Here is a 12,779-nt window from a genome sequence, read left to right as displayed (position 1 = left end):
ATCATGACTCACTCTGGAATCACAGGGCTGCTGTTATGAATCCCTTACTCTGTAACACTGTAGTCATTAGGACATTGGGCATATTATTTAAACTTTTTGTATGTCAGTTTCTTTATCTGTAAAATGGGAATCAACAATGCTTACCTCAGAGGGTTGTTGCAAAATTAAATTAGTTAATATAATATAAGCTGCTCAGAAAAGTACCTATCACTCTTCAGTGTTCGTCATTAATAAAATATTATTTAAATTTGTACCCCTATAGAGCACCAAGTCCTACTCTCTGATTTCAGAGTCTGAGGGTCTTCATGTATATTTTAACAGAATCAAGAAAGTTTACATTAGTAAGATCAGTATTAAAATGCTGTAGTTTACTATAATATATTTGTTACCACATTTAACCACCCACTTAGCAATAGCTGAAATATCACTTATGTATTTATTACCATAATCTTCTCCTCTTAAAATTTCAGGAGCAATGTAATTAGGAGTACCACAGAAAGTGCTGGTTGTATCTCCTGGCCGTAATCCTTCCTTTTATGAAACAAAACAAAGAAAGAAGAATAAGATCTAAAATTCTGTTTTAAATTCACCTCCTCTATTTTATCTGTCACTTAACTTCAGCATCAGTAATATATTAACCTTAAATAATCACTAGAACAAATGCATTTATTATTAAAATTATGGATTGCCACTAAATAGCTTAAAAAAAGATTATTAGATGTTGCTAAAAAGTAAGTTCAACTAAGAATTTTAAAATGCATTTAAAATGGTTTATATTCCGGTTAAAATTTAACACAAAAACTTAAATTATAGGAATACAATGAATCGTATTTCAGGAAGAAAAGCAGCATTTTAAGTCCCACCTCCTGACACAACAACTGTTGACATAACGTTGTTCATTTTTTCTATGGCACAAGATTTTTGGTTCTCATTTTAATAGCTATAAGATGGTGAAAATTAATGCAAAATACATTAATAAGCCTAACTAGGGATACTGCACAATAATGAATGGCACAGTCACCAAGAAATTATAATAAATACAAACTTGTATTTTTCTCAAAATGAAGAATAAAAATAGACAAAATTATTAGAAGTTCACAATCTTTAATCTTGATGAGATTTTTAACATATCTATATCAGAAATGATAGATTATAGGGTTGTGGCTGTGGCTCAGTGGTGGAGCACACATGAGGTACTGGTTCGATCCTCAGCATCACATAAGAACAAATAAATAAAATAAAGATGTTGTGTCCATCTACAACTAAAAAAACTATTTTTTTAAAAAGAAATGATAGATTACACAGATCAATAATTAGTAAACAGAGAAAAATGTGAAAACTAGATATATGCAGATATATGTATAACTAATATATATGTATAGCTAATATACATATATGCATAATAAAAACACACATAAAACATACATATAGAACATATGTGTCCATATGTGTGTGGGGAAAGGAGAAAGAAACATTAAAAGAGAGATTTTGTTTGCATGCAAAACAGAAATCATATCTTTTTAAAGTACACATGGGGTACTGACCAGATACTAAGTCATAAAAGAAATCTCAGTGTATTTCAAAGAGCCAATGACATTCAGATAAGGCAACTAAATAAGGAATCAACAGTAGACTGGGGATATAATTCAGTTGTATAATAACTGCCTAGCACTTAAGAGGCCCCAGGTTTGATCCCTAGTACTGTGGAAAAAAAAGTAAATAATAAAAAGATAGTCTAAAAATAAAAGGGGCAGAATATGATTATATGTATAATTAAGCATCTTTAAAAAATGAGGACTTGGGCTGGGGATGTGGCTCAAGCGGTAGCGCGCTTGCCTGGCATGTGTGCGGCCCGGGTTCGATCCTCAGCACCACATACAAACAAAGATGTTGTGTCCGCCAAAAACTAAAAAAATAAATATTAAAAAAATTCTCTCTCTTTCTCTTAAAATAAATAAATAAATAAAAATGAGGACTAAACACAAAGGCACCTCACCACTGAGCTACATACCTTTTTTTTAAAAAATAGGGTCTCCCTAAATTGCTGATGTGATGATAGCCTTGAACTTGTGATCTTCCTGCCTTAGCCTCCAGAGTCACAGGGATAAAAGGCATGTGCCACTGGGCCTGGCTCCTTTTTGTTGTTGGTGTTTTGTCTTTTTTTTTAAACTTTATAAGTGTTCCTTAATTACAGACTTTCTATTATTAATAATTATGAAATTCAACTAAATATATGTAACTAGAATTTAACCCTTTTCCTATTATTAGATCACATGTAACAAAATTCCAAACTGACAATGGAGTGTGGGAAGTATACTGATAATCAAATCTTCCTCTCATTACTGTTCTTGATGCATTCAGTTTTAGCTTCCCAGATGAAACCATAGCTTCTTATGCGTCCCTCCAGAGATATTCTGGGCATGGTATACATATTTTCCTTCAAATTTTATTCTACTATCTAAACACTACTATAAACATCTACAAGAAATACTTAGTAACAGGTTGTTATCCCAAGGATTTTTTTAAAAAATTATTTCTAATAGGGATATACATACTTATTTATTTGGTACTGGGGATTGAACCCAGGGGTGCTTAACCACTGAGTCATGTCCCCAGCCCTTTTTCATATTTAATTTAGAGACAGGGTCATGTTGAGTTGCTCAGGACCTAAGTTGCTGAGGCCGGCTTTGAACTCAGGATCTTCCTGCCTCAGCCTCTCAAGCCACTGGGATTACAGGCATGCGCCACTATGCCTGGCCATGTTAGTTTTATGTACTAATAACTATAAATATGACTTAAGATGTTTTATATTATTTTTTATAATTTTTTTTAGTTGTAGATGGACATTATTTTATTTATTTTTATGTGGTGCTGAGGATTGAACTCAATGTCTCACATGTGCTAGGCAAGCGTCCTACCACTGAGCCACAACTCCGACCCTATTTTTATTGACATGGCTTGTCACACATTATCATGATAAATGACACACACTTCCAGACAACAAACAGAAGCAAGAGACAGTCTGGTAACATGTAACAGAGCTACACTAAAATCATGCACTCACTGAATATCTAAATGTAGGCCTATTAGCTAAATTATCTATGGCACAACATAGATATTGTTAAAATTTCCCTGTTGACAAAAAAAAATTCATAAATGGCTATTTTTTCACTCAATAAAATTAATACTCATAAAATATTTCAAATATTAAATCTGAAAATATTAAGTTTAAATCACTATCCTCTGTACTCCAAAGGTATCTAGTATGAGCCTGAAGAAATTAAGTTAACTAAACCTAAAGAAGTATTTCTGAATTAACTGAAAAAAAATTTAGCATTTATAGTTTATCTAGAAATTGTTACCAGCAAAAGAAATTAACTCAATATTTGCAGGAGGTTACACTTTAGGTAAGTTTAAATACTGACTCTAAGTCACAAGATAGAAGCATCCAAATTTTAAGAGAGTTCATTTCCCATGAACTTTCACATCAAAAGGGAGTAAATGTGCTAGTAAGAGAAGAGACATGGGTTGGGGTTGTGGCTCAATGGTAGAGTGTTCTCCTAGCATGTGCGAGGCCCTGGGTTTAATCCTCAGCACCACATAAAAAAATTAAATAAATAAAATAAAGGTATTGTGCCCAACTACACCTAAAAAATAAATATTAAAAAAAGAGACAAAATATTGTTAGTAAAGTCACTGAACAGAAATTCCTATCCTCGTGTTCTTTCCCATTAATAAAACTAAGTAGCTCTTGCAGAAGGTGGGAAAAGCAGAGAGAGATAGGCAGGCCAATCTCTGAGGTTTACCAAAGATCCTGACTAACTTGATTGAAGATCCTTCTAAAGAGTGAGGATGTATGACCAACAAATTTCATTTTTTCAATGAAAGTAACAAAAGACAAAAGGAAAAAAGGAAGAAGAGAGGGAAGGAGGGACAGAGGAAAGGAGAGAAAAGAAGGGGAAAAATGAAATAGGAAGTCAGCCTGCCTTAATACTTTATGTTCTCATTGTTTATGTAAAACAAAACTGTTATAATAAATATAAAAAAGTAAACAGAATTAGTGTTTGATGCTATATAATAAAATATGACAATACTTTAAAGCTTTATTTAATGTTATGAACATTTTATATTGTTAGATTTTTTGACTTTAAATGACTTAAAAAATAAAAAATATTTAACTAACAAAGTCAATAAATATTTATCATAAATAAAAATTTTGGTCTTATAGACCAAAATATTTACTCAAAATACACAATCTAACCAACATTACTTTTGACATACAATAGTTTTTCAAAAAGATGCAATAATTTTTCCTCCCTGGTATTGGGGACTGAACCCAGGGTCTTACCATAATTTATATACACATCACAGACATATGAAAATGCCCATTTCATTATTTTCTTTTACCTATAGGCCAATATCTGACAGACAAAAATAGGTGTCAGTTTTAATTTGCAGACTTTGTAACAAAGTTAACATTCTTCATATTTTTTGTTCAGTTTTGACTTTTCTTATGTAATCTAAGATTTCATTATTACTGCCACTTTTATTTTAAAATCGCGGGAGGGTTCCCTAGAGGAAAAAATGGCACAAAAATAAAAAAGGTATCACAAATATGACTGAAAGGCACACAGGGGTTTCTAATCACTAAACTTTCTAATTATTTATCACTGAACATCCATATAATACTATAAGGATTATCACAAGAAAAATGGCTTTTAGTATTACCCATAAAAGCAAAATTAGTTTTGCTTTTATTTTGAGACAGTCTCACTATGGTGCCCAGAATGGGGCTCACATTTTATATCCTCCTGCCTCAGTCTTTCAAGTAGCTATACTTTTTTTTTTTTTTTTTAACAGAGAGAGAGAGAGAATTTTAACATTTATTTATTTTTTCTTAGTTCTCGGCGGACACAACATCTTCATTTGTATGTGGTGCTGAGGATCGAACCCGGACCGCACACACCTAGGCGAGCACGCTACCGCTTGAGCCACATCCCCAGCCCTCAAGTAGCTATACTTAAAGGTATGTACCACCACACCAGGCTACAAATATAGTCTGTGAAGATCTTATTTTCTAATTTATTCTTAACAGATTATAAAATTAAATCTTCAATATGATTAGACTATGTTGTGTGATGTTGGCATTTAGAAATCTCTGGATCCTGGTGGTGCTACCATTAAGTGAATGGGGAATGCAACTCACACATTTACACTCTTATGAGGGTAATTTTGTACCAGCTGCTTCAATAAATAAAATGGTACCCTGCATGTTTTGTGGAAAAAGATCAGACTTTCAAATGAAACACTTGTCACAAAAATAAAACAAGAAATAAAGAAGATATGTTTTGAGAGTAACAAAAATTCTTATTTGATTTTTACTATACTCTGTGTCAGATAGTTAAAATTTAAATATAAAAATGTTAAGACTTCAGGGAAAATTCTGAACATGCATTATTTAAAAAATAGACTCCTACTACATAGCAAAAATTGAGAGGTCACACGCAAATGTCATGCTCAAGTAATGGAATTGTAGATAATTTTTATTTCTAAATTTTCTTCAATAATGTCACAACTTTCCAGAAAAAAGTTATAAATCATGAAAAGAAATTAACTCCTCTTATAGCACATAAAATACAGACGATATGGGAATTTTGCAAATTATTAGGAAAAAAAGTACATTTGTCTTTGTGCTAGAATTCCAAACAGCCGAAAGCAGCAATTATCTCTCCCATCTTTATGCAGTTATTTTTTTTTACCAAGACAACTTTATGAGCTACAGAAGACTATTTTTTATTAACTAGAAAAATTTTCTTACCTTACACATGCCATAGTCAGTGAGTTTAATGTGTCCTTCTGAATCCAATAATACATTGTCTAATTTCAAATCTCTATAAATTATCCCTCGCTCATGAAGATAATTTAAGGCTAGACTAATTTCCGCAGAATAAAACCTAAAATAAATTTAAAAATAAGTCATATGAGGGCTGGGGTTATAGCTCAGTGGTGGAGTGCCTGCCTTGCACATGTGAGGCACTGGGTTCAGTCCTCAGCACCACATAAAGATAAATATAATAAAGGTATTGTGTCCATTTACAAATAAAACAAAAATATTTTAAAAAAATTCACGTGACTTAAAATTTTAAAATTGTAATAAATTTCTAGAGTAAGGTATTGAACTTCTATTCCCACCTGCAGTTTTCTCCTCCCAGTACTTTAATACAAAAAAATTAGTCAGGAGGATGAGTTAGGGGGATGGTGAGTTGAAAGCCAGCCTCAGCAACAGCAAGGTGATTAGCAACTCAGTGAGACCCTGTCTCTAAATAAAATACAAAATAGGGCTAGGGATGTGACTCAGTGGTTGAATGACCCTGAGTTCAATCCCCAAATCGCTCCCCCGCCCAAAATTAGATTCCCACTTTAAAATAACTGAGCCCAAAACACAATTATAAAAGTTCTATTCTAACTTAAACTAGTATTTTTCATAATGTGATTAGTTTGAAAATTTTAAACAGAGGTTTACTTTGGGTCCTTGGATGAACTTTGCGCAGTCCAGAATTCTACAACTGGAGGCAAAGTTGTATGTGTACATGTACACTTATCAGAGTTCCTATAGTTTTTATCACCTCTCTAAGGGACCAATGACTATCCTTAAAAACTAAGAAACAATGCCAGGTATAAAATAGAAAAAAAATATTAAGTTGACTATTCAAAAATTCATACTAAGATTTTAGAAAAGAAATTAAAAGAAACTATTCTACAATAATAAAATTTAACATTAAAGAATAAACTTTTGAAAACTTTACCAACCCACTGATAACTAAAACTGGCCTAAATAATGAAAATGAAACATCTAAGCTGGTTTATGGTGCCTTCCACAATATCATAATTTTTTTAATTAAATATTTATTTTTTAGTTTTCGGTGGACACAACATCTTTATTTTATTTATTTATTTCTACATGGTGCTGAGGATAGAACCTAGGGCCTCACACATGCTAGGTGAGCGTTTCACCGCTGAGCCACAATCCCAGCCCCACAATATCATAATTTTTACAGGAACATAATACATGCCTTCTAAACTACTTAATTTTGTGATTAGAGAATCTGAACTTATTCTCTGTTTCAGTTCCTCCTACAAAAGGAAAGATGGTATAGAAGCAGAACTGGCACTTGAATATAGTAAAAACCAGAGGTAGTTTCCCCAAATTCAGCTGAAGAAATAAGGAAAAAAAACTATGTTCACAATTCAAAATATAATCTGACCTTGCTATAAAAAGTGACCATTTGATAAGGCCAACAAATAAAAATAAACTGCAAATTATAATGCATATTTAAAATTATGTAAATTAACTTAGCTCAGCCACAACATGATTTAAAAAGAACTAGTTAGCATCAAAATAAATTATTTACATACTTTTTTCGACTACTGCACATGAAAAGTCAGGCAGTCCTGAAACAAATCCAACACAGACAACATTTTAAAAACCTACCTGGCATGTTCTTCAGGAAGTTTTCTTTGTCGTTGCATATGAAACATCAGATCTCCTCCATTTACATACTCTATAACAAAGAACAATCTAAAACACAGGAGAGAACCATGAAACCAAAATTCAAAATATGGTAGTATTAACTTTACATTTTAAACACTAACTAGCCACAATATAGACAGCATTCTCTATGATTTAATCTTTAAAGTAAATGCCAAAGATTTGGTGGAAACAAAGGGTACACAGAGTACAAAAGATCAGAATGTACATCAGCATGATAATAACTCTATATCCTGCTACTTCTAATACTAAAATTGTAACACTTGCGGCCTGGGGATGTGGCTCAGTGGTAGAGCTCTTGCCTAGTATGTGTGAGGTACTTGGTTCGATCCTCAGCACCACATAAAATAAATAAATAAAGTTTGGGCTGGGGATGTGGCTCAAGAGGTAGCGCACTTGCCTGGCATGCACGGGGCGCTGGGTTTGATCCTCAGTGCCACATAAAAAATAAAATAAAGATATTGTGTCCACTGAAAACTAAAAAATAAATATTAAAAAATCTCTTCCTCAAAATAAATACATAAAGTTTTTTTAAAAAGGCAAAAAAAAAATTGTAACACTTGTAATCTGCTCATCCCAATTCAACATTTGCTAGATAAGTCACTTCTGACTATCATTTAAGGTTAAAAAGTTAGATTTTTTTCCCCATAGTTAAACTCTAAGAAACATTAAATCATAAAATTAGAATCCTAGGGACATTTAAAAGGTGGGATTTCTATTGCCATAATTCTAATCTGGCTGTTTCCTTTTTCACCTTTAGCAGGTCATTTCCTAATGGCAAACTAATAATGGCAAACTGATATCACTACTTATTTTATGAGTAGCAGGAAGCTGTAAGCATAATACTTTCTCTCCTTCTCCATGACTTCTGCTTCATGAATTATAGCAGACAGGTTTACTATATAATATACCAACATGCATGAAGCCCAGGATTCATCCCACTCTCTTTCAGTCTTACCTGCTTTCTGTCTGAAAGCATGAATGCAGCCCAACAAGAAAAGGATGATTTGAAGCCTGCTCAAAAACATGCTTTTCTGTCTGTACCCAATCAATATCCTAAATTAAAATATGAAACAAAACTACGTCAAACTGAGATTAAATAATCAAAATTAATGATAAATTTGTTCTTTAGCAATTCAAGTATCACAAATTCAACTATGAACTAACAAGGCTAAATTTCAGAGCCACTGATAATCATGAAGCAAAAATTTATACAAAAAGGGAAAAACACCACTAGTTAATCTTCCAGTATTATGCAATGCTTTAGAAAACTTTTATAAAGTTCAAGGACTTCTGGTAATATATGGTTTGATTTTTATTTAAAAAAAAATCTAGCAGTAATCAGACTAAAGATCTCTTACATAATCTGTTTGAAACATATTAAGAAAGGTACAGCAAAATAATAAAACATGAACATTGAGGCTTTCTCTGATACAGTACTCTGAGGGAGATTAACAGCTTAGAAGTAGAACTCTACTGTGCTTACCTCATCATCATTGACAAGCTCTTTTTTCACAACTTTCATCGCATAAATACGATCTGTTTTTTTTAATCTAACCAACAGTACTTTGGCATAACTTCCTCTTCCTATTACCCGAAGCAAATCAAAATCCTGAAGACCTAAACTGGATGAAGCTTTGCCACTTTCCCTGGTGTTCATTGCCTGTGGAGAACATTCATATCAAAGAGTTATACCTAAAAGTACACTGAATAGTAACATTTACTTATTTATTTAGATACTGAGGTATTTAACCACTAAGATACATCCCCAACTCTTTTTATTTATTTTGAGACAAGATCTCACTAAGTTGCTCATACTGACCTTGAACTTGCAATCCTCCTGCCTCAGTCTCCCGAGTTGCTGGAATTAGATGTGTGAACCACTGTGCCCAGCAGTCACTTACATTTCTAACACTTTGTTATACTTATAATGATTTTAAATATTTTCTTAAAATAAACACCAAGTTCTTAATTCTTATATAATTGCAAGCCATATAATACACATGAGATTGGATAAGTCTGAGCTAAAGTAAAAGTAGGAATGGAAGGGAGTTGATATCTGAAAAATGTTCAAGGAGGGCTTTACAAAGACCTGGTTTCTGTTAACGTTAAGGTATGGGGGCAATGGAAATGCATGAATAAAAAATGACAATAACTTTTGTGACTGGGGGACTGGAAGTATCACTGATAGGAAAAATAAAGTGTGTGAGTAGGTTAGACTGACAGAATGGTTGGGATAATAGTTCGAGTCTTCATATTGACTTTGGGAGTTACAAGGGGACATGAGGATGAAAGAGTATGCTGGAAGTTTTGATATATGAGATCTAAGCTAATCAGAAGGCACATTTAGAGGCATTTTTAGATTAAATAGACAGGAAACAAGCATGAAGCAATTCAGCTAACGAAAGACAGAATCATGTGAAGATTTAGAAATAATACTAATAGTTTGCTATGGTAATAAGAATAAACAAAGAGGAATTAAAAACAGATTAGGGCAGGTTAAGAAAGAAGAGAATGGTAAGAAAATAAGTCAATGCTTAACTGCAAACTATAAAAAAATCAAATAAAAAAAAAAAGCACAGTTCCTTTCAGACACAATGATGAAAGACTACATGAAATAACAGAAGTAACAGTGGAATGTCACCTTCAAAAGGCCTAAGGAAAGTGAGTACTAACCTAGAATTCTATATGCTGCAAAAATAGTCCTCAAAAACAAAGTGAAATAAAAACATTTTCAGGTAAAAACTACTAAACCCATCACCGGTAAGCTTATAAGAAAATATGAAATTGAGTTCTTCAGGAAGAAAAATATGTCAGATGGAAGAACAATGACACAAAAAGGAAAGAACAAAAAGTAAAATGTGGGCAAATTAAGGGATCAATTATTTAAAACACTAACACACATACACAGAATTTTAAACTATGCAAAAAGCACCAAAGGCAGGAAAGAAAAAGAAATTAATCAGAAATATGCTAAGGTCACTGTATCTTCTGGAAAATGATGAAAGTATTATTAATAATTTGTACTAAATTTTAATAAGAATGCAAGATGCAATCTCTAGACAAACCAGTAAAAGAATGAAGTAAAAAAAATCATAATATCACCACCAAACATTCAACAGATTTGCTAAAATTAGAGACTGACTATACAAAGTGTTGACAAGGATGTAGAACCAATGAACTCACTCATACCCTGTTGGTGAAACTAGAAACTGACACAAATAGAAAACTGTTGCCATTATCTACTAAAGTTGAATGTGCACATGAACTAGCCAACTCCTCAATTAGTTACACACCTAACTGAAATGCTAATACATGTGAACTAAACCACATTTCCAAGAATATTCATAGCAGAAAATCATAATAATCAAAATCTAGGGGGGCAAATCAACAGTAGAACAGAAAAACTGACATAACAGTGAAATCAAAAGAATACAAATACAAAAGAATACAAGCTGTATGAATCCATTTATATAAAGTTTGAACAACAAAAAGGCAAAATTAATGTGTGGTGTTAAGACAGTGGTTGTATTTGGGGAGAAGGGAGTCCTAGTGGCTGGGAGAAAGCATAAAATGGCATTTCAGGATACTGAAGGACCTTCATTCTTGATCCAAGTGATCATCTATGAAATGAAATAAGTGTTCACTTCGTGAAAACATATCTGCCAAATGTTAATGATCTGTGCATTCTGCTACATCTATTTCTACAATTTAGAAGATATTAAAAACTGTAAAAATAAAGGTAGATGAGTCTGATAAACAACCAAACTGAAATTAATAATAATGTAATAGCAGTAAAGATTTCTAAAAGGCGCACAAACTATATAAAAGCTTCAAAGACCAAAGGAAAGAAAACTTTAACAATTTATAGTACCAGAAGAACAGAGAATTTAGTCCGTATTATTAGGAATGTCTTTCTTTGACTGACTCATTTAATTTGTGAACAAAATGTAGAAGATTTTGTTAGTTGTAAGACAGATTATAAATGTTGACAACCTTGGCAATATAAAAGTAAAACATGTAACTAAAAGAAAAATTGGAAGAGAGAGTATAGGTAGCTAAAACAGAGTCAATATATTGACTAAAACAGAACAAGAATATGAGATTAAACAGGTGACCAACAGATTTCCTTCAAAAATACAGCAGTAGAGAAAGTGGGCAGACAATCTCAAATTATATTACAGAGCAATAGTAACACAAACAGTATGGTATCAGTATAATAAGACATGAAGACCATTGGAATAGAAGAGAGGGACAAACGGATGTAGATTAAGTCATTTGATCCTTGACAAAGGTGCCCAAAGCATATGTTGGAGAACCGACAGCCTTTTTAACAAATGGTGCTGGGTAAACTAAAAATTCACATATAGCAGAATGAAACTAGATTCCTATCTCTCACCTGGTATTAAAAAGCAACTCAACGGCTGGCATTGTGGCTCAGTGGTAGCGTGCTTGCCTAGCAAGTGCGAGGCCCTGGGCTGGATCCTCAGCACCACATAAAAACAAATAAAGGTATTGTGTCCAATACAACTAAAAAAATAAATATTAAAAAAAAAGCAACTCAAAATGAATCAAAGACCTGGAAATTAGACCAGAAACACTAAAATTGCTAGAAACAAACAAACAAACATAGGATTAATATTCAAACAATGAGGGATGGGGTTGTGACTCAGTAGTAGAGCACTTGCCTTGCACGAATGAGGCAGTGGGTTTGATCCTCAGCACTACATACAAATAAATAAAGATATTTTTTAAAAAATTTAAAAATATTCAAACAAAAAAAGGAGTGTAAGCACCGAATGTCTCAAAAAATTCCTGAAGTTCAAGAAATAAAACCAAGAATCAATAAGTAGGACAGCATCAAAGTAAAAAGATCTTTCCCAATTACTTTTCCAACAGGGGATTAATATCCAGAACATATAAAGAACTCAAAAAAATACATAACCTAACTAATGGATGGGCAAATGAACTAAACCAACATTTCTCAGAAGAAAAAACACAAATGGCCAACAGACATGAATATACATTCAACATCCTGAGGAATTAAGAGAAATGCAAATCCAAACTATATTGAAATTTTATCTTGCTCCAGTAAAAATGGAGATTATCAAGAATATAAATAACAATAATTGCTGGAGAGGATGTGGGGGAAAAGTGCACTTATACAATGTTGGTGGGACTGAAAATTAATACAACCACTTTGGAAAGCAGTATGGAGAATCCTCAAAAA

General features: G+C 32.7%; 1 protein-coding gene across 1 annotated transcript in view; it reads right to left on the bottom strand.

The window, feature by feature from the left end:
- Prkci (protein kinase C iota) overlaps positions 1–12,779 on the bottom strand; it is a 63,912-nt gene that overhangs the window by 16,651 nt on the left and 34,482 nt on the right. Inside the window, exons 9-13 of the mRNA XM_026394985.2 lie at positions 9,036–9,212; positions 8,508–8,605; positions 7,493–7,579; positions 5,819–5,954; positions 444–531 (exon numbers count right to left, since the gene is read on the bottom strand). Of these exons, the coding sequence (XP_026250770.1) occupies positions 444–531; positions 5,819–5,954; positions 7,493–7,579; positions 8,508–8,605; positions 9,036–9,212 (586 nt within the window). The remainder of the gene's footprint in view (positions 1–443; positions 532–5,818; positions 5,955–7,492; positions 7,580–8,507; positions 8,606–9,035; positions 9,213–12,779) is intronic.

Source organism: Urocitellus parryii, chromosome 2 (assembly GCF_045843805.1).
Source record: "Urocitellus parryii isolate mUroPar1 chromosome 2, mUroPar1.hap1, whole genome shotgun sequence".
Lineage (NCBI taxonomy): Eukaryota > Metazoa > Chordata > Mammalia > Rodentia > Sciuridae > Urocitellus > Urocitellus parryii.
The sequence above is the reverse complement of the archived record's forward strand: the minus strand, read 5'-3'. Positions and strand labels throughout refer to the sequence as shown.